The sequence below is a fragment of the Muscardinus avellanarius genome (genome assembly GCF_963383645.1).
Source record: "Muscardinus avellanarius genome assembly, chromosome: 15".
In the NCBI taxonomy this organism is placed as follows: Eukaryota; Metazoa; Chordata; class Mammalia; order Rodentia; family Gliridae; genus Muscardinus; species Muscardinus avellanarius.
In genome coordinates this window covers 67,234,259-67,257,553 of record NC_137801.1, presented here as the reverse complement: position 1 = coordinate 67,257,553, position 23,295 = coordinate 67,234,259, and the positions used below count along the sequence as shown (strand labels likewise).

Genomic DNA, 23,295 nt, shown 5'->3' with positions numbered 1-23,295 from the left:
GATATTCCTTTCACTGCATCTTATAACTAACTGTGTGTGTGTGTGTGTGTGTGTGTGTGTACGTGCACACACGCACGCGCATGCACATGCAGGTGAATATGTGATTGATAACACATTTCTCTGATGCTCCAAGGAATATCACAGGAAGGATTGAGTTAGGGTAATTAGTAAAAGTACAGAGTAGCAGTTATTTGTGGAAGGCTAGATAACCTCGACTAAAGAACATTTAGATGTTAATATTGTTCATGTTTTGATTGTGTCTGAGATAATGAAGAAATTGCCATTCTCTAATTTTAATTTTTTATATCAGTAGAGACATCAAAAGTTGATGTAAGAATGTGTCTGTGCCTTTAAATTATGAACTGCAGATCATTTAAAGGCTTATTCACATGTTTTTGGCCATCTAATGAAGAGATTATGGGAATATGTGTTAGGAACTGTTGAGGATTAATGATCCAGATGGAATCACGATAAAAAAGATTTTCTAAAATCAGGGTAACAACTAGCCCAGCGTGGTGGCACATGCCTGGAATCTCAGTACTTCGGAGGCTGAGACAGGAGAATCACAGCTTCAAGGTCAGCTTTAGCAATTTAGTGAGGCCCTCTGCAACTTAGCGAGACCCTGTTTCAAAATAAAAAATAAGGCTGGGCATGGTGGCACATGCCTGTAATGGTATTGGTTGAGACAGGAATATTGCAGGTTAGAAGCCAGCCACAGTAACTGAGTGAGACCCTGTTTCCAAATTAAGATAGGCCTGGGAGGTAGCTCAGAGGTAGAACACCCTGGGTTCAATCTCTCCAGTAAAACAGCCAAAGAAAAAAGGAGAAAAGCAAGGAGTGGTGGCACATGCCTTGTAATCCCAGTACTTGGGAGGCTGAGATAGGAGGATCGCAAGTTCGAAGACAGCCTCAGCAAGTAGTGAAAACCTCGCATCAACCTTAACAAGACCCCATTTCAAAATAAAAATAAGATAGAGTTGGGGGTGTAGCTTGGAGGTAGAATGCCCTGAGTTCAATCCCCAGTACCACATGCACACACAAAAAAGAGAAACAGACTTGAGTTAAAAAGTTCAATTTCTACTTAGACTTTTCAGGAATATATCGGTGAAGTGAAGAATATATGTGCATAATATGCTTTTTCTTTTTTCTTTTTTTTTTTTTTTGGTGGTACTGGGGTTCCTGGAAGCCCTTCTACCTCCGGGCTACACTCCCAGACCTATTTTTACATTTTTATTTGGAAACAGGGTCTCCTAAGCCAGCGTGCGCGGCTGGCTTCGAACCTGCGCGATCCTCCTGTCTCTGCCTCCCAAGCGCGGGGATTACAAGCGTGCGCCACCACACCCGGCAATAATATGCTCTTTCTACACACTGTAGAGACCATAAGGTTCTTTGTGGGTTACATTTTTATTTTATTTTTTTTTCTCTCTCTTACTTTTCTCTCCAAAGTCAAAGTGTGATCTTTGGTTACTGTATTTTAGTTTGGAATACTCCAAACTAAAGTTTTTTTGAGTATATTTTTCTTCTCATTGTTCAGAAGGTCATGCTAATGTCCAGTAGCAGAGATGGTAGAGTTTAAACTCAAATAGACCAACATGTGGTAGGTGACCGCAAGTATCTAGCTACCTAGCCCCAGTCTATTCATATTGAATTTTGATCTTTATCTAACTATTGTCTAGTGTTCGTCTTTTATGAATTTAAATTGTCTTCTCTCCACAGAATCAAGTGACGGATACTAATAGAAAACTACAACATGAGGGAAAGGAAGTAAGGCCTGTTTACCTTTTGACAAAGTCTTTTCTGTTTCATGCCATTCTCCTTTGATGACTGTTTTTTACATAGTGGCTTGTAAGACTGTAAGCAGTACTTTGGAAGTACTTGGGCATTTCTGTTCCTTTTCCTGTTTTTATCTGACTTTAATGGCTCTAGTCACGGTGAGTGTAGTGAGAGAGGGTGCAGCTTACTGTAGCTATGTTTTTACATCATTAAGTAGTCATTATGTGGCGAGTGCTCATCCCCCTTCCTGGAGTGTTTGCTCCCACCAGTCTCCTGCTTGGAATCTTTCCTCAGATGGTACCTTCTTCATAAGACCTCTCCAAACCACCTGTTTGAAGTTGTAGTCTCACCCTCACTCCCCGCATTCTCTTTGCACCATCCCCTTTATTTTTCCTCCTTTGTACCTATCACACTCATATCATACGTATTTTTACTTTTTTTTTTTTTTTGTCTCCCTCCATTGGAAATAAAGCTCCATGTGTTTGGGCAGTTTTGTTTGTTTTATTCATTGCCGTATCCCATCCATCTACCTAAGCAGTGACTGCCATAAAGTGGGTGCTCAATAAATATTTGTTTAAGCAATGAATGATTCTGTTAATCAGCATACCCATCCTCTAGGTGAGTACCTAGCCTCTATAATTTGCATTATTATTTACTCACTGGATCCTCAGGGCAGACCAGTGACAAAGTCAGGACAGGTATTATCACCATTGTTGAGGAAACTAGAACAGATAATTTGCTAGTTTACATAACAGTTGGCAAGGCTGGGACTAAAACCCAGGTTTTCCATCTCATAGTCCATTACTGTTCTGGGTGTCCTGTCCCTTCCTTATCACCTAGGCCTTATTTAATGTTTAATTTTAATCTTTTAAGATTAACTTTTGATTGTTTCATCAGTGACTTAACTGGGACCATTGTCTTTCATTTCATTTTTCTAATTGCATGATAGCCAAGGAGATAACATTTTTAGGTGTGAGTATGGAATGAATACTACAAGTGGATATGTAAATTACTACTGTTTTGTCTCATGTACCCTAAATTCTGCAGAGTATAATTTCTGTTAGTTATAATGCAGGATGACTTCAGATAGAAACCTTTAAAATAGGAGTGATACAAGAAATGTGAATTATTCCTCACTAAACTGGATCTCTTAGAAAAGCCACATCTTTCAAGTGTTGTGGTTTATTTTTTTTTTAATAGAGACTTAGCTGAAGATTATTTTCATGCTCATTTAAGCTGTATAGGAAGACTATTTTCTTCCAGGAGCCTAGCACTGATGAAAGAAATATAGGATCTTCTCAGACGATTGATGAACCATAAATCATGAGGAGCCTAGATAGGATTTGAGAGAATATACAAAGTTTTTTCTTTTCTCCTGTATAGCCCCTGTGTTTTAGAATTTCATTTAACTTAGCTCTTCCTAGTATAGTCTGCATCTTGGGGAGAAAGTGGGAAACTGCAGGAATGTTTTACTGGTTGGGAAAGGCAGTTCCTTAGTCCACTTGGCAGGTCTTACTATGAAACTGTCTGGGATTTTCTGATGAATTGAACACAGTGTGGAAAAATGTGACTGAAAGCTTTTTATTTACAGCTATTGGCATAATTCGGTTTTTTTCCCTCTTGCTAAGCTGGTAATAGCAATGGAAGAGCTGAAGCAGTGTCGACTACAACAGAGAAATATTTCTGCCACTGTTGATAAATTAATGCTGTGTCTTCCAGGTGAGGAACTGGAAATGGAGTAGGAGTCTTGATGCCATTCCTTTATGTTTAATTAGTCTTTCTCTAAATAATGTGTCTGTGCTCTTTTCTCTCTTTCAAGTCCTAGAGATGTACAGCAAATTGAGGGACCAGATGAAAACTAAAAGGTAAGATTTTTTTTTTCATTTAACAGTTTTTATTATCTAAAATTTCTGTTAGACTACTTTTAAGGTTCTTATTTGGCATTACTTTGGAAAAAAAAAGCCTATAATACCTTCTCTAGCCTTTTGTATATCTGTCGATTCACTGTGGATTTTTTTTTTACATATACTAGTACTCATATATTTAATAAAAGATAATACTTATAATTTGATTTTTAAAAGGCCCACTCTTTTAGGGGAAGACTATATGTGTATTTTTTTCTTTTATTTTTGTGGTACTGGGGACTGAACCCAGGGGCATTTTACCTCTGAGTTACACCCCCAGCTTTATTTCTTATTCTTTATTTTGAAGCAGAGCGTCACTAAGTTGCAGAAGGCCTCACTAAGTAGATGATACTGGCTGTGAACATGCAATCCTCCTGTCTCAGCCTCCCAAGCACTAGGACTCCAAGCACAAGGACGCACCACCACATCCAGCACATAGAATATTTTTAGTGATAGTTGGTTTGAGAAACATGTTTTGGGTTAGTACTGTTGTCGAAAAAAATAGTCACTAATTCTGTTACAGGAATGTATCAGGGTTCTCTAGAAAAACAGCCAATAAAATATATTGTATGTGTGTGTATTGGCTCACTTGATTGTGGAGATTAGCAAGTTCAAAACCTATAGGGTAGCCGGGCGTGGTGGCGCACGCTTGTAATCCCAGCATTTGGGAGGCTGAGACTGGAGGATCGCAGTTCGCAGACAGCCTCAGCTACTTACTGAGGCCCTCTGCAACTTCGTGGGACCCTGTTTAAAATAAAGAATAAAAAAATAGGGCAGGGGGTATATCTCGGAGATCAAATGCTCCTGGGTTTCATTTCGCAGACCCTCAAGAAACAAAAGAAAACAAAAACCTATAGGGTTGGCTGGTGAGCTAGAGTCCATGGAAGAGTTAATATTATAGCTTGGATTCAAAGGGAGAAACCTGGCAGAATTCCCACTTCCTATGGGGAGGTCACCCTTTTTATTTTTTATTAAAGTCTTTAACTACAATTAGAAAGGGGGCCACCCACATTACAGAGCTAATCTTTTTTATTCAGAGTTTACTTATTTAAATGTGAATATTGTCCAAAAAATACTTTCACAGAAACATCTAGATAAATGTTTGACCTGGGTACCCTGGCCTAGCCAAGTCGACACATAAAATTAACCATTACAAAAGGCAAGGTCAGTATTAAAATCAGAGGATTTCTTTTCTGTGTAGTGTTTTCTTCTAGTTTTATTCCAGAGGAGACTCTATATTAACTTTCCCCACCCTCTCTGCCCTGGGGCAGCCTGTATTAAGAAGGGGGTATGTGAAGTGATAAATCTTATCTTCCTGGAATAGCAATTTAACTTATGTTTTGAGCGAGAAAGTATGCAGTTAAAATACTTTTAATATCAAAATAAAACTAGAGATATTATGGGCAAAAATCCTAAATTCTCAAGAAATTTGAAGCTGAAGCATGAGACATCAGCATTTTTGCTCAAAGTTTCAGTCTAGCTGGGCATGGTGGCGGACGCTTGTAATCCCAGCATTTGGGAGGCTGAGACAGGAGATTGCGGTTTGTGGACAGCCTCAGCTACTTAGTGAGGCCCTCTGCAACTCAGTGAGACCCTGTTTCAAAGTAAAGAATAAACATAGGGCTGGGAGGGTCACTTGGAGGTAGAATGGCCCTGGGTTTCATCCTCAGTACCACCCACACAAAATTAAGTTTCATTCTATATCAGGTAGGGCTACATCTGAGCATCTCAGGTCATGGCTGCAGGAAGTAGAGAGAGGGAGAGAGCAAGCGCTCTGCTCTCATGTCAGGGAGGCTGGAAGCAAGAGAGTAAGCAAGCTCCAGGATTCCAAGACAAAGCCGCAGCCCCAGAGCCACACCCAGGGACCCCCGTCTCCAGTCACAGCCCACCTGCCTGGGTACTGCCCAGGAAATCCATCACAGCGATTTACATGCTGATGAGATTACAGTCCTCAGACCTAATTATATCAGCCCTGAACACGAGCTCTTCAGGGGAAAGTCTACATCCAAACCATAACCGGATTGAACTCAAAGACATTGTACCTCTGAGATGCAATTTCAGCCCTATTTTACATTTCATTTTGAAACAGAGTCTCACTCAGTTGCTGAGGACCTCAGTAAGTTGCTGAGGCTGGCTTTGAACTTGTGATCTTTCTATCTCAGCCTCTCAAATACTGAGATTACAGGTATATACAACCAAGCCTAGCTACTAGTTGTGTGTGTGTGTGTGTGTGTGTGTGTGTGTGTGTGTGTGTATTACTGAGGATTGAGTCCTGGGTCATTCTACCTATAAGCCATACCCCCTAGCCCTATTTTTTTATTCTTTATTTTGAAACAGGATCTCTCTAAATTGCCAAAGACCTTGCTAAGTAGCTGAGGCTGGCTGTGAACCTGTGATCCTCCTGTCTCAGCCTCCCACATACTAGGATTACAAGCATGCACCACCATGCCCAGCTAGTTCATGTTTTAAATATCTACAAAACATATATTGTTTTGTGTTCAAAAAACATTTATGTAGATCATTCTCAGTTCTTGTTTTTTGAGATCCATTCATTTACTCAATAAAAGGTAATTGAGTATCTCTGTGTGGTAAGCATCACTATTGGTATTGGAGAAACAACCTTGAACAAAATAGACACAAATATCTATCCTGTGGGGCGTAGGTATTGCTGCAGAGCTTCTTTTCTGTATGTCTATGGATCTGGTACACTCATTTTAGTCTTCTCTGATTGTCCATTATATAAATAATTCACATTCCCTTCCCAATTCCAGTGGTTGTCTTAAGTGGTGTTCACCAGTACTTAACCTTCTTCTGGCATAAGGTAGCATTATATTTCTTGGCTTCCTTTGTATAGGTTGGCTCATGTTTCTGTTTCTGGCAGATAAGATGTGAGCAGAAGTGCGTTGTGCCATTCTAGGGTTTAGCATTTAATTCCTAGTTCAAGTCCTTCTAGTGTTCTCACTTTCTCTTGATCATGACACATGGCAACTTTAAAGATGGTGGTTGAGTCCTTGAGTACCTTTAATGAGTAGAGCTTCCCTGCAGCCTATCATGAATGTGTAATATGAGGAAGTTTTAAATCATTGTTTTAGGTCACTGAGACTTTTGGGGTTATTGTTACTGTACATAAATATCCTTACTGATACTATGAGGGACATTTGGTATGTTTCCAGTTGTTTGCTGTGGTAGACAGTGGTTTAGTAAATAAATATTCTTGTACTTCTCTTTGGACTTACTTTCAAAGTTTCTGGGAGTAGTAGAACACACTTGTAATCTCAGTTCTTGGGAAGCTGAGACAGGAGGATTATAGGTTTAAGGACAACTTCAGCAAGTAGTGAGACTCATTAATTTAGTGAGGCCCTGTTCCAAAATAAAAGTAAAACGGGGCTGTGAGGCAGAGTGCCCCAGGGCTCAATCCCCAGCACCCACCCCAAGTTTCTTGAGAGTGGTGCTCTTCAAATCACATAGGAATGAGCCAGGCGTGGTGGCGCACACTTGTAATCCCAGCGCTCAGGAGGCTGAGACAGGAGGCTCACACAGGTTCGAAGCCAGCCTCAGCTACTGAGTGAGGCTCTCGGCAACTTACTGAGACCCTGCTTCCAAATAAAGTATAAAATAGGTCTGGGAATATAGCCTGGAGGTAGAAAAGCCCCTGGGTTCCATCCCCAGTACCACTACCAAATAAAACAAAACAAAAAACAAATCACATAGGAATTAGTTAAATGTAAATCTTTCTGAATAGGTCTGGGATTCTTGAGATTTCACACATTTTACCAAGTGTCTAGATAATGCCAATTCTGCAAAAAAGGGCATGCAGTCTTTGTTCTTACTAGATACTGTTCTCCAAAGTGATTTACTCATTTACACCAGCATTTTATGGGAGGTCTTGTTACTTCATCTCTTGGTAATACTTATTTTGTCGGACATTTTGGTCCTTGCTAGTCTGATGATTACAAAATGATAGATTGCTATTACGGGTTTTCGTTTCTTTGAATCTTTTACAAGTGAGAGTGGTTATTGGGCATTGAGGTTTTTTTTTTCTTTCTCTATGTACTTTGTACATTTTTCTCTTAAGTTGTCTGTTTTCTGTTTGATTTTTGTTTTTGCAGTGCTAGGCATAAAACCAAGGATGTTGCACATACCAGGCTAGTGCTCTACCACTTGCTACATCCCCAACCTGTGTGTTCTTTTTCATTCATAGGAATTCATTATATATTTTGGATGCCTTTTTCTGTTATATGCTACAAATGCCATCTTCAATGTATGGCTTACCTATTAACTTTTCATATTTAATATTTTTTCTTGTATAGCAGTTTTAAGTTTTGATATAGTCAAATTTATTTTGTGAAGTACAAACTATTTTTAAGCATTCCCAAGGTGAATATAAATAACTGTCTTTTTTCTGAACCAGCTGGAAGTAAGGTGGTAACTTGGTATACTGTCATTCCCAGATACTTTGGTCTGATTTTCTATAGAGACATTCTTATATGCAATAGAAAATGTAAATTAACATTGATATATTACTAGCATCTAATCCTCATACCCAATTACTCAATTTAAGTTTTGCCAGCTGTCAAAATCATAGTCTGTATAGCCAAGTTAAAATCATATGCTTCATTTAGTTGTCAAGTTTCTTTAGTCTTTTCAAATCTGAAATTGTCTTCCAGTCTTTCCTTGACTTTCATAATCTTATAACTTTAGAAGATTATAGACCTATTATTTTATAAAACAATTTGTTTAAAAATTCTCATGACAATCTCTGGTTTTTTAATTGGACTATTTAGATCTTTTATACTTAATGCAGTTGTCAGTATATAAGTTTAAATATATCTTTTATTTATTTTCCATTTGTTCTGTCTGTTCTTTGTTTCTTTTTTCTATTTCTTCCTTCTTTTCAGTCAGTTGCCAAAATTTAGGATTTTATTTTATGTTCACTATGTCTAATTATCTGTACCCTTGATTTTGTTTTTATGATTGCTTCTAACTTTACAATGTATATTTTAACTTAAAGTAGATCTTTAATATTATGTCAAATCACATACAATGCAAGATTCTTATAACAATATAGTTCAATTTAAATGGAAATGTTAATTACTCTGGTTATCTAGTTATACAACTCATGTTGTATATATGTATTGAATTACCACACTTTACCTCATATATATGTGCAATTATGTGTCAAAGTCTTAAATTTACTTCCATATTACTCCCTTTTCTTTGTGTTATTTTTGTCATAGATTTTATTTCAAAATATGTTTAGTACCTATAATACATTTCATTTTTGCTGTAAACCATCTTGTAGCTTTTAAAGATAATTTCATAGAGAAAACTCTTTTCTATTTATCCCATATTTAATCACTCTGTCACTTTTTATTTCTTTATGTAGATCCAAATTTTAATCTGGTAGTGTTTATCCTTTTTGCTTGAAGAATGGTCTTCAACATCTTTGTTTCACCCTTTTGAAGACCTACCACACTGCTTTCCAAACCAGGTGTATCTTTTTGTCTTCCTAACAGCAGCATATGAGAGCTCTAATTTCTGCACATCATAGTTAATACTTACTATCGTCGGACTTCTTAACCATAGGTTGGAACCCAGGGACTTTTTTACCTCCGGGCTATACTCCAAGACCTATTTTATACTTTATTTGGAAACAGGATCTCACTAAGTTGCCTCACTAAGTAGCTGAGGCTGGCTTTGAACCTGTGAGATCATCCTGTCTCAGCCTCCCAAGCACTGGGATTACAAGCATGCGCCATCACACTGGCTCATATATCTTCTTTTTTGAAAAATATTTTTTATAGGCAAATAATTCTGTTTATTAGTTTTATTAGTTTTTTTTTTTTGTGGTAGTGGGGATGGAACCCAGGGGCATTCTACCTCTAAACTACACCCCCAGCCCTATTTTTTTTTTTTTTTTGGTGGTACTGGGGTTCCTGGAAACCCTTCTACCTCCGGACTACGCTCTCAGACCTGTATTTTATATTTTTGTTTGGAAACAGGCTCTCCTAAGCCAGCGAGGCTGGCTTCAAACCTACAGGATCCTCTTGTCTCCGCTTCCCAAGTGCGGGGATTACAAGTGTGCACCACCACGCCCAGCCCCAGCCCTATTTTTAATTCTTTATTTTGAAACAGAGTCTCACTGATTTGCAAAGAGCTTCACTAAGCAGTTGCTGAGGCTGCAATCCTCCTGTCTTAGCCTTCCAAATGCTGGGATAACAAGCGTGCGCCACCACTTCTGGCTTAGTTCTGCCATTTCTGCTTGTTTTAATCTCTTTCCACATATTTTGTTTTTACCTGTTATAGGTCAGATTTTTTGTTTCTATGTCTAGTAATTTTTGAGTGAATAGTAGACATTATGATATTATGTTGATGATGGTCTGGATTTCGGAGGGGTGCCTTTTCTCCTTAACATTGGGCTTTATTTTGACAAATAGTTTAGCTGCTTGCAGATCAGACCCCATTTTTATGCTCTTCTAGACTCACTTTCATTTCAGGGGCAATAAACTTTACTAAATTACGTGATCACTTCATAAGTTACTCTGAATAACTCAACAGTACCCACAAAATTTTCAGGGCTAAGAACTCTGTTTCTATATCCTCTGAGCAGCAGCTTCTTCTTTTTCTCTTTATTTTCCTCCTTCTTTCCTCCTCCTCCTCCTCTTCCTGTTCTTCTTGGATTAAACCTAGGGGCATTCTGCTTCTGAGACATACTCTAGCCCTATTTTATTTATCATTGTGAAACAAGGTCTCACTCAGTTGCGGAGGGCCTTGCTAGGTTGCTGAGGCTGGCTCGGAGCCTGCAAGCCTCCTGTTTTACCCTTTCAAGAACTAGGATTATAGGCCTGTGTCTGTCAGTCTCTCCCTTTCTCCTCCTTCCCTCCTTCCTTCTTTTCGCCTATCCCTGTGCAATTTCATGTTTCCTATGTCCAGCAAGGATTCAAGGGAACCCCTTTGGAGATTTTTGCCAATCTTTTTTTCTTTGTCATTCCTCCCTTCCAGCTGCCTTCATCTTTCTGAACCATTATCTTTGAAAGCTCTTTAAGTCAGCTAATTGCTGAGCTCTCTGCATTTTCTCCATGTTCCTGATCTAGAAGTCACCTTCAAGTAGATAACCCCATTGATGATTAAACTTGCCTTACTTGTTCTTCCTTTTTTTGGAGATCATAGTTCTGTGTTGCTTGAGGCCAAGTGACTGAAAACAGTTGTTTAATGTATTTTAGTGAGTATTCTACTTGTTTATAAAGTGGAGATCGTGTCTGTTCCTTGTTATTTCTTTATGGCTAGGAGCCTAGGGTTTTTCTTTTTTTAACTTTAAATACTGATTGTACTACTAGGTTTGCTCCCAAAGCAAAGATATCTGACTGTCTATCTTTAGCATATATAGAAGGCAGTAAGTATTTGCTAATGATGCTCTTTGACTAGGAAATAAATTAATATTTTCCTATGATAAAGTTTTTATTTCATATTTTATCATACTTTGGAATAAAAAATTCTTATAGGTAGTTGTGATTCACTTTGAAGGATGGCTTAATAGAATTTTAAAAACTATTATTGTGAAAGAGTTCCATGCCATGGCAAGAAAGTTCTGAAATTTTATTTGCCTGGAATCAACCTTTCTCTTGTTACGATCACATTCAACTATGTCTAGGTTATTTGGACCTCATTTATCCCATTTGTAGTATTATTTAGATACTTTCTATGCATTCTTCCTTTTTATCCCCTGCTTCACATTTCCTTTAGTTTATTTATGCTTATTTTTCTACTAGGAGTCTACAAGAGAGAAGAGGAGAAAGCGAACACATGCAAATGTTATTTAGAAATTTGGTTTTTGATTACATTTTAATAGTGTTTGAAGGTTGTCAGGCGTCATGTCAAAATCTACTTTGGCATTTCCATGGCCAATGGAAATAGATGTGTGTGTGTGTGTGTGTGTGTGTGTGTGTGTGTGTGTGTGTGTTACAGGTATTTAATTGACTGCCATTATTTACCTGCCAGTGATGTAGAAATACACTAGAAATTTGATTAATCTAACTGATCTGTTATATTCCAAGCATGAGCAGGCTAGGGAAGAATAATAGGGAAATAAAGTGACATTTTTTGCTGCCAGGAATCACTGGGTTTTGTGCTAATTAGGTTTGAAAAATGTGGAGCTGTTGGACAGGCCAGATGTTTGCAGCATGAGCCATGTGTCTCATCAGTGAATGTGCCTTGTGTCTGCAGGCAACGTTGTTAAATTTTTCTCATTCTATAAACAATGTTCCAAAATATAACTAAGCCCCAAAGTGTGTTTATCTTTTTGGCTTAATTTCAGTCTTTCTATCCATTCTAAAGTTTCTCTGTAGAGGAACTGCATTTTATTACACATAGCTCTTCATACCTAATTGTAGTATAAACACCGTTTTGTTTACACTAAGCCATGTGACTTGTCCTGTTTTGGAATCTGTAAAATTTTAATAAAAGCAATTATTTCAGATTTGACTATACTTGAACTTTGATTTCTAAATTTAGGAGGAATAGACTTTTCTTCTTTCCACTTATTTAGACTAAGATTTTGACTCTTGGAACACAAGAGCAGACATAAAAAGAAATTAAACAAACCAGTCTAGTCTTCAGTGTTTGTAAATGCACTGGAGCAAGGAGAGCCAAAGGATTTGCTGTGAAAAGTCATCCTTTAAGTCCAAAATATAAGTCTTTTTATTTATAGGAATAGAACTGTTTCCTGTACTGAATATATCATGGGAAATGTGAGAATTAGGAAATTAAAAGTATGAAGAAGAAAATTCTCACTCATAATATTGCTGCCTGAAGAAATTTTTGTGTATTTTTAGCCATTTCTTTGTATTTTTTGTAGTATGTATGTATTCAATGACATGTTGATAACATATGCATGTACACATAATTAAAAATACTTTTTAAGATCTGTTTTAAAAAATTGGTGCACCATTTCTGGAGGCACTGCAACATGAAGTCGATGCTTAGAGTGGATAGAGAAAGCGCCCATTTCATCTCCCTGCTCCAAAAGATTTATCTGATATATATATCTCCATAGATAGAGGACATATCTGCTATGAAACTGATTTTAAAAATACTATACTTGATCTTAGCCAAAATGCTGAGTCATAGATTACTATTATTATTGTTGTTGTTGTTATTATTATTATTGTTATTATTATTATTATTATTATTATTTTGGTGGTACTGGTAATTGAATCCAGGGGCATTCTACCTCCTACCTATACCCTCAGCACTTTTTTTTAGTGTACTGGGGATGGAACCCAGGGGCATTCTATCTCCGAGCTACACCCCTAGCCCTATTATTTTCTTTTTATTTTGAAACAGGGTCTCACTAAGTTATGGATGTCTTCACTAAGCTTCTGAGACTAGTTGTGAACCTGTGATCCTTCTTTCTCAGCCTCCTTAGTACTGGGGTTACAAGTGTGCGCCACTGTATCCAGCTCAGCACTTATTTTTTATTTTGAAACAGGGTCTTGCTAAGTTGCTGAGACTGTCCTCAAACCTGTGATTCTCCTATCACAGCTTCCCAAGTACTGAGATTACAGGTGTGTGCCACCTTGCCTGGAAATGCTTTTTAAAATAATTTTTATTCAGCCCGGCGTGGTGGCGCATGCTTGTAACCCCTGCGCTTGGGAGGCGGAGACAGGAGGATCGCGCAGGTTCGAAGCCAGCCGCGCTGGATTAAGAGACCCTGTTTCTAAATAAAAATTATAAAATAGGTCTGGGAGTGTAGCCCGGAGGTAGAAGGGCTTCCAGGAACCCCAGTACAAAAAAAAAAAAAAAAAAAAAAATCAACAATATTACAAACCTTTTGCTCTTTCTTTAGTCTTTTTATATGTGGATATATCATGTTTAGACTAGTTTTTGCCAAAATTCTCCATTGAAAACTCAATCGCAAGCTGTAATTCTCATTTATTAAAAATACTGATACAATGCACATTATCTGTTAAGTCTTTAGCAGTTTGAGTGATAAAATTCTGGTTTTGATTTGCATTTCTTCCTATATATGTCCAAATTTTGTTTTTATAAGTTGGCACTTTTTTGTTTTTCTGTGAGATTTCTTTGTCCTTATTTATTTAATTTTGTGGTGTTGGGGATCAAACTCAGGGATTCATGCTTGTTAAGCATGATATACTATTGAGCTAAATCCTCAATCCCAATTGTTTTTTTATTAAAAAGTAAAACCTTGTTCATCAATCCTTCACATATACTTTACAAATAATTTTTAATTGGTTCAATATAGGCATACATCTCAATAGAGTACAAGATGGTAGAGGCATGCATACACACATCACTCATTTAGCTCTTCCCCAGTCCCCCCCCCCCCCCCCCCCGTTTTCTCCTCCTCCCTCCTCCTCATGTTTGGCTTAGTGATTGACTTTGATATATTTTTACAAATAATCTAACAGTTTGCTTAATCTTTAAAATTCTGATTTTTTATGCATAGCCTATTTTGTTCTTACTTTTTCAACTTTGTCAATCTTAGTTTTATTTATTCTTTTATGCTTGATGAAGCTTTTTCACCTGTCAGATAAATATTGTCCCTTTTTATTATAAAATGTCCCTCTGGGTTGCTGTCAGTGTTTATGGTGTTGAAATCTTCTGTGTCTCATATTAACATAGCCATTCTAACATTTTATGGTTTTGTTTTGTATGGCATTATCATTTTCCATTTTTTACTTTCAACCTGTTTGTATCATTGAATCTAAAGTGTATTTCTTATAGACAGAATATAGTTGGATTATGCTTTTAAAATCCCATCTGACAATGCTAGCCTTTTAGGTGGAGTATATAGCCCATTCATATTTAATGTAATTATTGGTGTGGCTGATTTTGCTTTTTGTTTTCTATACTTTTCATGTCATTTTGGCTCATTCCTCCTTTTACTGCCTTCTTGCATGTTAAATATTTTGTAGTGTACTAATTCTTTTATTAATTTTTTATTAGAATTTGTTTTCCTGTTTCCTCCCCTTCTCTCTCTTTTTTTAAATTTGGTACTGGGAATTAAACTTAGTGTCATTCTACTTCCAAGCCTCACTGCTTTTTATTTACTTTTATTTTATATACTTTTATTGATGCATTATAGTCTCGCATCGTAGTGTAAATCATAGTGATGGTGACATACATGCACACAGCACTGGGTGAGCCTTCCCCTGGCTCCCTTTCCATTCTCCCCCTTCTTCCCCATACAGGGTATTGAGACTGACATTGGTATTCTCACATATGTACATAATGTTGATGAAAGCGATTCCTTCATTGATCCCCCTCTACCTTCTCCACTTCTCCTAGACCACCTCCCTGGCTCCACTGGAATTTCTCCTCCATTATCTAAAGTCCCTCTGGATTCTGATTACTCCCTGACTTCCACATATGAGAGAAAAATATGACCCTTGGCTTTCTGTGACCAGCTAATTTCACTCAGCATAATGGTCTCTGGGTCTATCCATTTTATGACACAATTTTGTTCTTCTTTATTGCTGAGTGAAATTTCATTGTGGGTATATTTCACAGTTGTAATCCATTCATCTGTTGATGGATACCTAGATTGGTTGCATGATTTGGTTATTGTGAATTGTGCTGCTATGAACATGAATATGCATATGTTATTTTAGTTCTCTGATTTCAGTCCCCTTGGAAAGATACCCAGGAGTGGTATAGCTAGATTATTGACTTTTAGTTTACATGTTTATATGCAAAACATATCTTAATTTATTTTTAATATGTTTTTATTGGTGCATTATAGTCTCACAACCTAATGTAAATCATGTTGACAGTGTCATACACGCACACAGTACTTGGTGCTCCCAGCTCCCTCCTCAACCCTCTTCCGCTATACAGTGTACTGAGACTGACGTTGATATTTTCACATATATACACAAAGCCAATGGTAGTAATTCCTTCTATGCTCCTCACTCTTCTTCTCACCTTCACCTAGACCTCCTTCCTGACTCTGCTGAGGTTCCTCCTCCATTATCTGGAGTCCCTCTGGTACCCAATCATTCCCTAGCTTTCATATATTAGAGAAAGCATGTGATCCTTCACTTTCGGTGACTAATCTAGCTTAACATAATGTTCTCCAGGCCCTTTCATTTTTCTGCAAATGACATAATTTTGTTCTTTATTGCTGAGTAGAGTTCTGTTGTGTGGATATTCTATAATTTTGTAATCCATTCATTTGTTGATGAACACCTAGGTTGGTTCCATAATTTGGCTACTGTGAATTGTGCTGCTATGAATGTGTGCATATATTACTGTAGTTCTCTGATTTCAGATGCTTTGGAAAGATACCCAGGAGTGGTATAACTGGATTATTGATTTTTAAATTACATGTTTTTCAGTTACTTTCTTAGAGGTTGTTCTATGAGTTATAATATGTACCTTAACCTATCATAATTTACTATAGATTATTCCTGAATCAAATTTGGTATTATAGTAGTATTTTTGCATCAACATAGCTCCTTTTCTTCATCTTTTATGCTACTATTGTATTTTATATACTCAATAATACGGTGTTGTGATCATTGCTTTAAAAATGTTATCTTTTGCCGGGCATGATGGCGCACGCTTGTAATCCTTGTACTTGGGGAGGCTGAGACAGGAGGATTGCATAGGTTCGAAGCCAGCCTCAGCTACTTAGTGAGACTCTCAGCAACTTAGTGATACCCTGTTTTTAAGTAAAATATAAAAAAATAGGTCTGGGAGTATAGCCTGGAGGTAGAAAGCCTCACTAAGTAGCCACTGTGATCCTTCTGTCTTGGCCTCCTGAATGCTGGGATTACAAGTGTGTGCCACCATACCCAGCTCTTATTTCACTTTTTAAAAATTTGGTTTTTGGTACTGGTAATTGAACCCAGGAGCATCTATCTCTGGGTTACTCCCAGCCCTTTGTAAAAATCTTTTGTGAGCTGGGCATGGTGGCACATGCTTTTAATACCAGTACTTGGGAGGCTGAGACAGGAGGATTGCAAGTTCATGGCCAGCCTCAGCTACTTGGTGTGGCCTTCACAATTTAGTGAGACCCTGTTTCAAAATAAAGAATAACACTTGTAATCCCAGCATTTGTGAGGCTGAGGCAGGAGGATCACGATCCATGGATAGCCTCAGCTATGTAGTGAGGCCTTCTGTAACTTAGTGAGACCCTGTTTCCAAAATAAAGAATAAGAAAATAGGTCTGGGAGTGTAGCCCAGAGTAGAAGGGCTTTCAAGAACCTCAGTACCACACACAAACACACACACACACCCAAAAAAAAAAAAAAATTAAAAGGGCTGGGAGTGTAGCTCAGAGGTAGAACACCCCTGGGTTCAATTCCCCAGTACCACACATACAGAATTAATGAATTTCATTGGCAGATATTCTAAGGTTTAAATATTCTTTGGATGCAGTCTTTTGATATACATTTCTACTCTTTTAAAGTATATGTTAAATATAATACCTTGAGATTTTAGTGTTGATATTTTCATTAAAACTTACTACTGGATTTGTCTATGCAGTGAAAGCTAATTGAGGCTAGACATTTTTTTCCCCTGAGGAATATGTCTGTTACCCTAAAGAAGACCAAGCTCAGCTAAAGGTGATCAATCTTTTTTGTAGGCATTATCCTGCACTGAAAACTCTGGAACACCTAGAACATACCTATCTGCCTCAAGTCAGCCACTACCGATTCTGCAAAGTAATGGTGGACAACATCCCCAAGCTCCGAGAGGAAATAAAGGATGTTTCTATGTCCGATCTCAAAGACTTTCTGGAGAGCATCCGTAAACATTCTGACAAAATTGGAGAGACTGCCATGAAGCAAGTAGGTCTTGGGTTTATAAAAGGTTGCTCAGTGGCTTTGCAAGTATTCACTTAAGCCCAAGTTTCTCCTTGCCGGGAGTCTTATTTCTTATAATTTAGGGAAGTCCTTCATCTTTATGGGAACACATGATTAGAAGGTGTTTTTTTTATTAACTCACTGAAGCAATGAACTATTGACTAGTATATATTTTTGCCTTGAGGATGTTCAGTAAATACTGATGAATTATGATGATCAATTTAAGTTAAATCATTTAACTTAAAACAATACTTTTCTTGGCTTTGGATATGATTTGAAGTTTTAAAGTTTTCTTTCTAGTTAATGACCTAAATTATGTTATATGTAGTTTTGACTAGTTACTTACTATGTAAGCAAGATGTCATGTGATGTGTGAATATTTCTGCCATTAACAGGTATCAATGAAAATAATGCCTATTGGGAAATGTTGGGAATTATAATCATTGAGAAGGATTCATCTATGGCATATAAATTAACAAATGTGTTAGAAATATTTCATTTAAGAAAACTTCTTAAGTCACTAAGCCACAAGGAACATCTGGATTTCTTTTGTCATTATGAATAAAAGAGCAGTAATGATTTGCAGTAGTACTTGCTCTTTTGAATTTAAGTCACATTGATTTTATTAAAACTTCTTAGTATACCTGATGATGTAGGCTACAACAATAAATAGAGGATTTAGTTGTTTGTGGAAAGTGTTTTTTGGTTTTATAAACAACAGTGTTCTTGAATAGGTCATTTGTAGTTCTTATCATTCTTTGGGGATTGAGGGAATAGATTGTATTTGGACCAAGAGATTTGCCAGTTACTCTTTTCCTAAGGCAAAACAGATATTTTTCTTTTTTCTTCTAAATTTTGTTTATACTTTAACAAAGTATAAACTTATACTTTAGTGTTATACTTTACAAAGTGCAGAGTTTAAACTAGTTGGTGATAAACGTCATATAAATAATCACGTACTTTTTTGTAGTAATAAACAAAATTAACCATTGAAAATATATTTTTGTAGCTGGACGTGGTGGTGGCATGCCAATAATCCCAGTACTTGGGAGGCTGACACAGGAGGATCACAGCCTTAAGGACAGCCTCAGCAAGCAGTGAGACTCCCAGCATCCTAGTGAGACCTATTTCAAAACAAAAAGTAAAATAAAATAAAATAGGGCTGGGGTATAGCTTGGAGATAACATGCCTCTGGGTTCAATCTTCAGTACTGCAAAACAAAAATAAAAAAAATTAAGAAAATTAAAAAGAAAAGGGAAGAAAGGAAGGAAATATACCTTTGCATTGTTGGGTATAAGAATAATGGTATCTTGTATGCCAATTCTTTAACTACTCTAGTTGGCTGATTATTGCCAAATTTTCAAAATAAGAAAGTGTAGTACAAAACCTCTGGGAAAGCTGCCTTTCTAAAGCCCCCCTTTTTTTGGTGTGTGTGTGGGGGGGTCTGGAGATGGAACCCAGGGGCATTCGAACTCTGAGCTACACCCCCTGTCCTATTTTTATTCTGAAACAGGATCTCACTAAGTTGCGGAGGGCCTCACTTAGTAGCTGAGGCTGTCAGCGAACTGTGATCCTCTGGTCTTAGCCTCCTGAATGCTGGGATTACGAACATGTACCACCATGCCCGGCGCTGGAGGCCTTTTTCTAGGCCTGTGCTTGAGAAATTATTTTCTTTTCGATGAAAGAAGAATTCATTAAGAATGTGGTTAGCTGATCTCCTTTCTTAAATTAGCTGAAGAAATGAATGCCCAGGGATGGGAAGAGACTCAAGGTTAAATAACTTGTAAAAGTTAGATGCTATATAGAATTCAGATCAGGTTGAGAGAAATTTATCTACTATGGACTGTAATCTGTGTAAACTATCAGCTGTTTGCTAAATTTTTGTCATAGAAAGAAATGAATTTTTTTTTTGAGATTCAGGACTATAAACTGATAGGTCTTCATTTGTCCTATAAAACTTTGCATTTCAGGAACAGTTTGTATTACATGAATTACTGCCCTATGCTATTTTACATATATAATGTATATGTATGTAAAATAGCCCTATGCTATTTTACATATATATGCTATTTTACATATATATATATACATATACACACACACACACACACATACACACACATGAATAAAGGTATCTTACATATTTTTAAACCTTCTAGTCAACCTAAAAAGTAAAGATGATATGAGATGGAGAAAGTTACCATATACTTTATGATTAGTTGGGATCCCTCGTGACCTCTTCGAGGGCAGGAAGCAGAACCCTGGAGGCAGAGAGAGTCTGCCCCACAAGCAGTATCTCGCGAGAAGAGCTGCATTCCCAAGCTTAGTCCCACCCCCCATAGTACTGGCTTAACAGGACTACTTCTTCCCTGGAACCCATATGATTCAGCGACTGAGCTGGGGCCCTCCCATGCATGATCCCTTTCCATGGCAGGTGGACCCATCCCGAAGGGCGCTGAATAAAACTGATCGCTGTTTGTCTCCTTTGTAGTTTTTTTCACTTTGTGCATAGTGGATGTTTAATAAATATTTGTTTGAATTCATGGATGTTGGAAAAGAGGGAGAGGAAGTCATTTATTTCTTACCTATATATAGCCCCAGTTGGTGTTTTTGATTCATCGTGGTTTTCCCTCACAATGGTGATTTAGAGTCTTAGAACCTTTTTATTGTACTTTCAGCTGGGCTGTCTTTAGTATGGGATGAAGACTGCAGCAATGAAGACCCAGAGAGTAATGCAGGCTTTTAAGGGGCACACACAGATCCCACATATCATTACTTCTGCTCACATTCCATTGCCTAAAATTTGGTTACATGGCAGGCAGGGACAGTTAGGAAATGTACTAAGGAGTTCAGTTTGGTTATAGTAGCTAGTCTCTGATACCCTCTGGTTATTAATTATCTCTTTATTCACCCTCCCATGCATATAACACACTCGTTCCCTTCCCTAAGGGAGAGAACCCAATGGCCCATCAGGCTACAACATCTGCCTCAAAATCTTGGATCTTATAGGGATGCTCTGTCTTCTTTATCAGATCCAGATGCGGCTCTTCAAGAACTGGTGACCAGTTAACGAAAATGACAATTTATCTGCACCTGTATTTCCTCTTGCTCCCAATATACAATGAATAAGCTCAAGTAGGATAACAATGAGAACTTCCATTTTGAAAAGAGGAAAACAAGGGGAAGCTGGGCATGGTGGCACACACCTATAATCCCGGTACTTGGGAGCTGAGGCAGGACGATCACAGGTTTAAGGCCAGCCGTAACAACTTAGACCCTTAGCAATTAAACAAGACTGTTTAAAAAAAATAGACACTAGGGCTAGGGGGGTATAGGTCAGGGTAGGATGCCCCTGGGATCAGTCCCTAGTACAGATGAACAAACTAATCGACCAACCATATATAGAAGAAAACATAATTCCCTCCTCCATTGCAAATCATACATGCCCCTTGGGCAGACACTGAGGAGTCCCTCTGTCCCCTAGGAGTAATTCATTGCTTAGACCCTGATTATCTGGAGGGAACTCCTTTGTCCATTGTTCTTCTGGGCTTCTAGCTGTGCCTGTTTTTTCTTTGTTTAATTTTTTTTCTTTTTTTTTTACATATGCTTCTGAAGTGGAGGCTGGGGAATATACATTCCTCAGAAGGCATATTTTTTCTCTCTCTTCTGTTTATATCTATGTCTACAACTACATCTGCATTTACATTTGACTGCCTGCTTTCTACTCCTGCAAATTCAGGGGCCTGTGAGTTGTTTTAAGGCTCTGAATAATCAAAGGTTTACTTAGTTTAAATCTGTGTATTTTGGGCATTTTATCTCCTTCAAAATGTAGTAGGCTTTCCTGAGTACTTTCCTGAGTAGTTTTCAAGACTGGCTTTGTTTTTCTCCTGTTCTGGGGAGGGAGGGGAGGTGGGGAGCAGCGTCCTCACTTCCCACCCCCTTCTTGGTTTAATGGCCTTACCTTGAGACCACGTAAAACAGTAGGTGGGAAGACCTACTTGAGTCTGATCTCTGCCTCAGAGTCAGTCCCTCTGATCAGCTCAAGGTCTTCCTGGGGCTTTCTGCTCACTCCTCTTTTGTTCTTTTCTCTTAGGGTTTGTGATCTACATGTGTTCAGCTTTCTAATCCTCTGTGGCCTAAGTGTCTGGACTTCTGCTCTTTTTTTTTTTTTTTTGATACGGGGAATTGAACCCAGGGGCATTCTACCTCCGAGCTACACCCTCAGCCTCATTTTTTATTCTTTATTTTGAAGTAGAGTCTCACTAAGTTGTGAAGGGGCTCACTAAGTTGCTGAGGCTGGCCTTGAACCTGCAATCCTTCTGTCTCAGCCTCCCAAGTACTAGGTTATAAGTGTGTGCCACCATGCCTGGCTTAGATTCTAGTTTTACCAGTTGTGTTTTTTTTTTTTTTTTTTTTTTACAGTATTATAGGGCTCTCTAGCCTTTTAGCTTTTTAAATATATATTCTTGTTACCTCTGCCTGACCACTAAACTGACACCATTTAGTCTAGGTTTTCATTGTTGTTGTTTTGGTAATACCATAACATTTGAATTTGTTAAATAATGCTAACTGCTGTGATAGACCACAAAATATGATAGTAGAGATTTTGTTTTTGTTTATAAAGGGCAGAATGGACGTTCCTGGTGGGGGAGCTCTGCTCTGAATGATCCTCAGCACTCTTCTAACTTATGGCTCTACCACTTCAACCTGCAGCTCTGAAGGGTCCAGAAGTGAAGAGTAAATAACAAGTTTTTTTTTTGTTTTGTTTTGTTTTGTTTTATTTTGTTTTGCTTTTGGTACTGAAGATTGAACCCAGGAACATTCTACCTTTGACTTACACTCCAGCCTTTTTTATTTTTAGTTTTTGGAAACAGAGTCTTGCTAGGTTGCTGAAAGCCTCATTGTGTTGCTGAGGCTGTCCTTGAACCTGTGATCCTCCTGTTTCAGCCTCCCAAGTACTGGGATTACAGGCATGTGCCACCATACCTGGCTTCTATTTTTTATTTTGAAACAGGGTTCCACTAAGTTGCTCAGGGTAGCTTTGAACCTGCAATCCTCCTGTCTCTGCCTCTCAGGTATCAAGATTACAGATATGTGCCACCATGCTTAGTTGTAATGAAGTATTTTATTTACTCAGCTTATCAGTGACACATATCACTTCTGCCAACATTACATTAGTCAGAAGGCAAATACTGCAAGGCAGGCTGGGAAGTATGTTCAAGCTGTGTGACCAGGAACAGGAGAAAACAGTTTTGGTGAATAACTAGTTTTTTCTTCTTCACAATTGTCATCCTTTTACCATTTTCCCCCAACATGTGCTTGCTTTTTTAGTTTTTAGCACTGTCAGTGCTGCTACTTAGAATTTTATTATTTTTTTGTTCAACAATCATGGTTCTCATGCAGCACGCATCACAAGAGACCAATGGAACAGAAGATTCAGAAACAAAGCCACACACTTACAGGCAATTGATTTTTGACAAAGGGGCCAGAAAACTTAAGTGCATTAAATTGAGGAGCGTCTGTGTAGCAAAAGAAACTATCAGGAACCTTCATAGAGAGACCACAGAATGGGAGATCTTTGCCAGCTACTCCTCTGATAGGAGACTGATATTTAAAATATACAAAGAACTCAAGAAACTTCCTGCCAAAAATAAAAAATAAAAAATGGGCAAATTAACTAGATACTTCACAAAAGAAGAAATACAAATGGCCAATAAAATTATGAAAAAATATTCAACATCATCAACAATCAAAGATGCCAAATCAAAACTACCCTGAGATTTTGCCAT

At 37.8% G+C, this 23,295-nt stretch overlaps 1 protein-coding gene across 3 annotated transcripts in view; it reads left to right on the top strand.

The window, feature by feature from the left end:
- EXOC6B (exocyst complex component 6B) overlaps positions 1-23,295 on the top strand; it is a gene marked incomplete at both ends in the record, with an annotated part of 525,714 nt that overhangs the window by 78,770 nt on the left and 423,649 nt on the right. For 2 of the 3 annotated variants that reach the window (XM_080712088.1, XM_080712087.1), the window contains 4 exons: positions 1,717-1,764; positions 3,402-3,492; positions 3,593-3,638; positions 17,287-17,491. In XM_080712088.1, coding sequence (XP_080568214.1) covers positions 1,717-1,764; positions 3,402-3,492; positions 3,593-3,638; positions 17,287-17,491 — 390 coding nt within the window. Of the gene's footprint in view, positions 1-1,716; positions 1,765-3,350; positions 3,493-3,592; positions 3,639-17,286; positions 17,492-23,295 lie in introns of all 3 variants that reach the window. The other variant, XM_080712086.1, reaches the window with a different exon arrangement.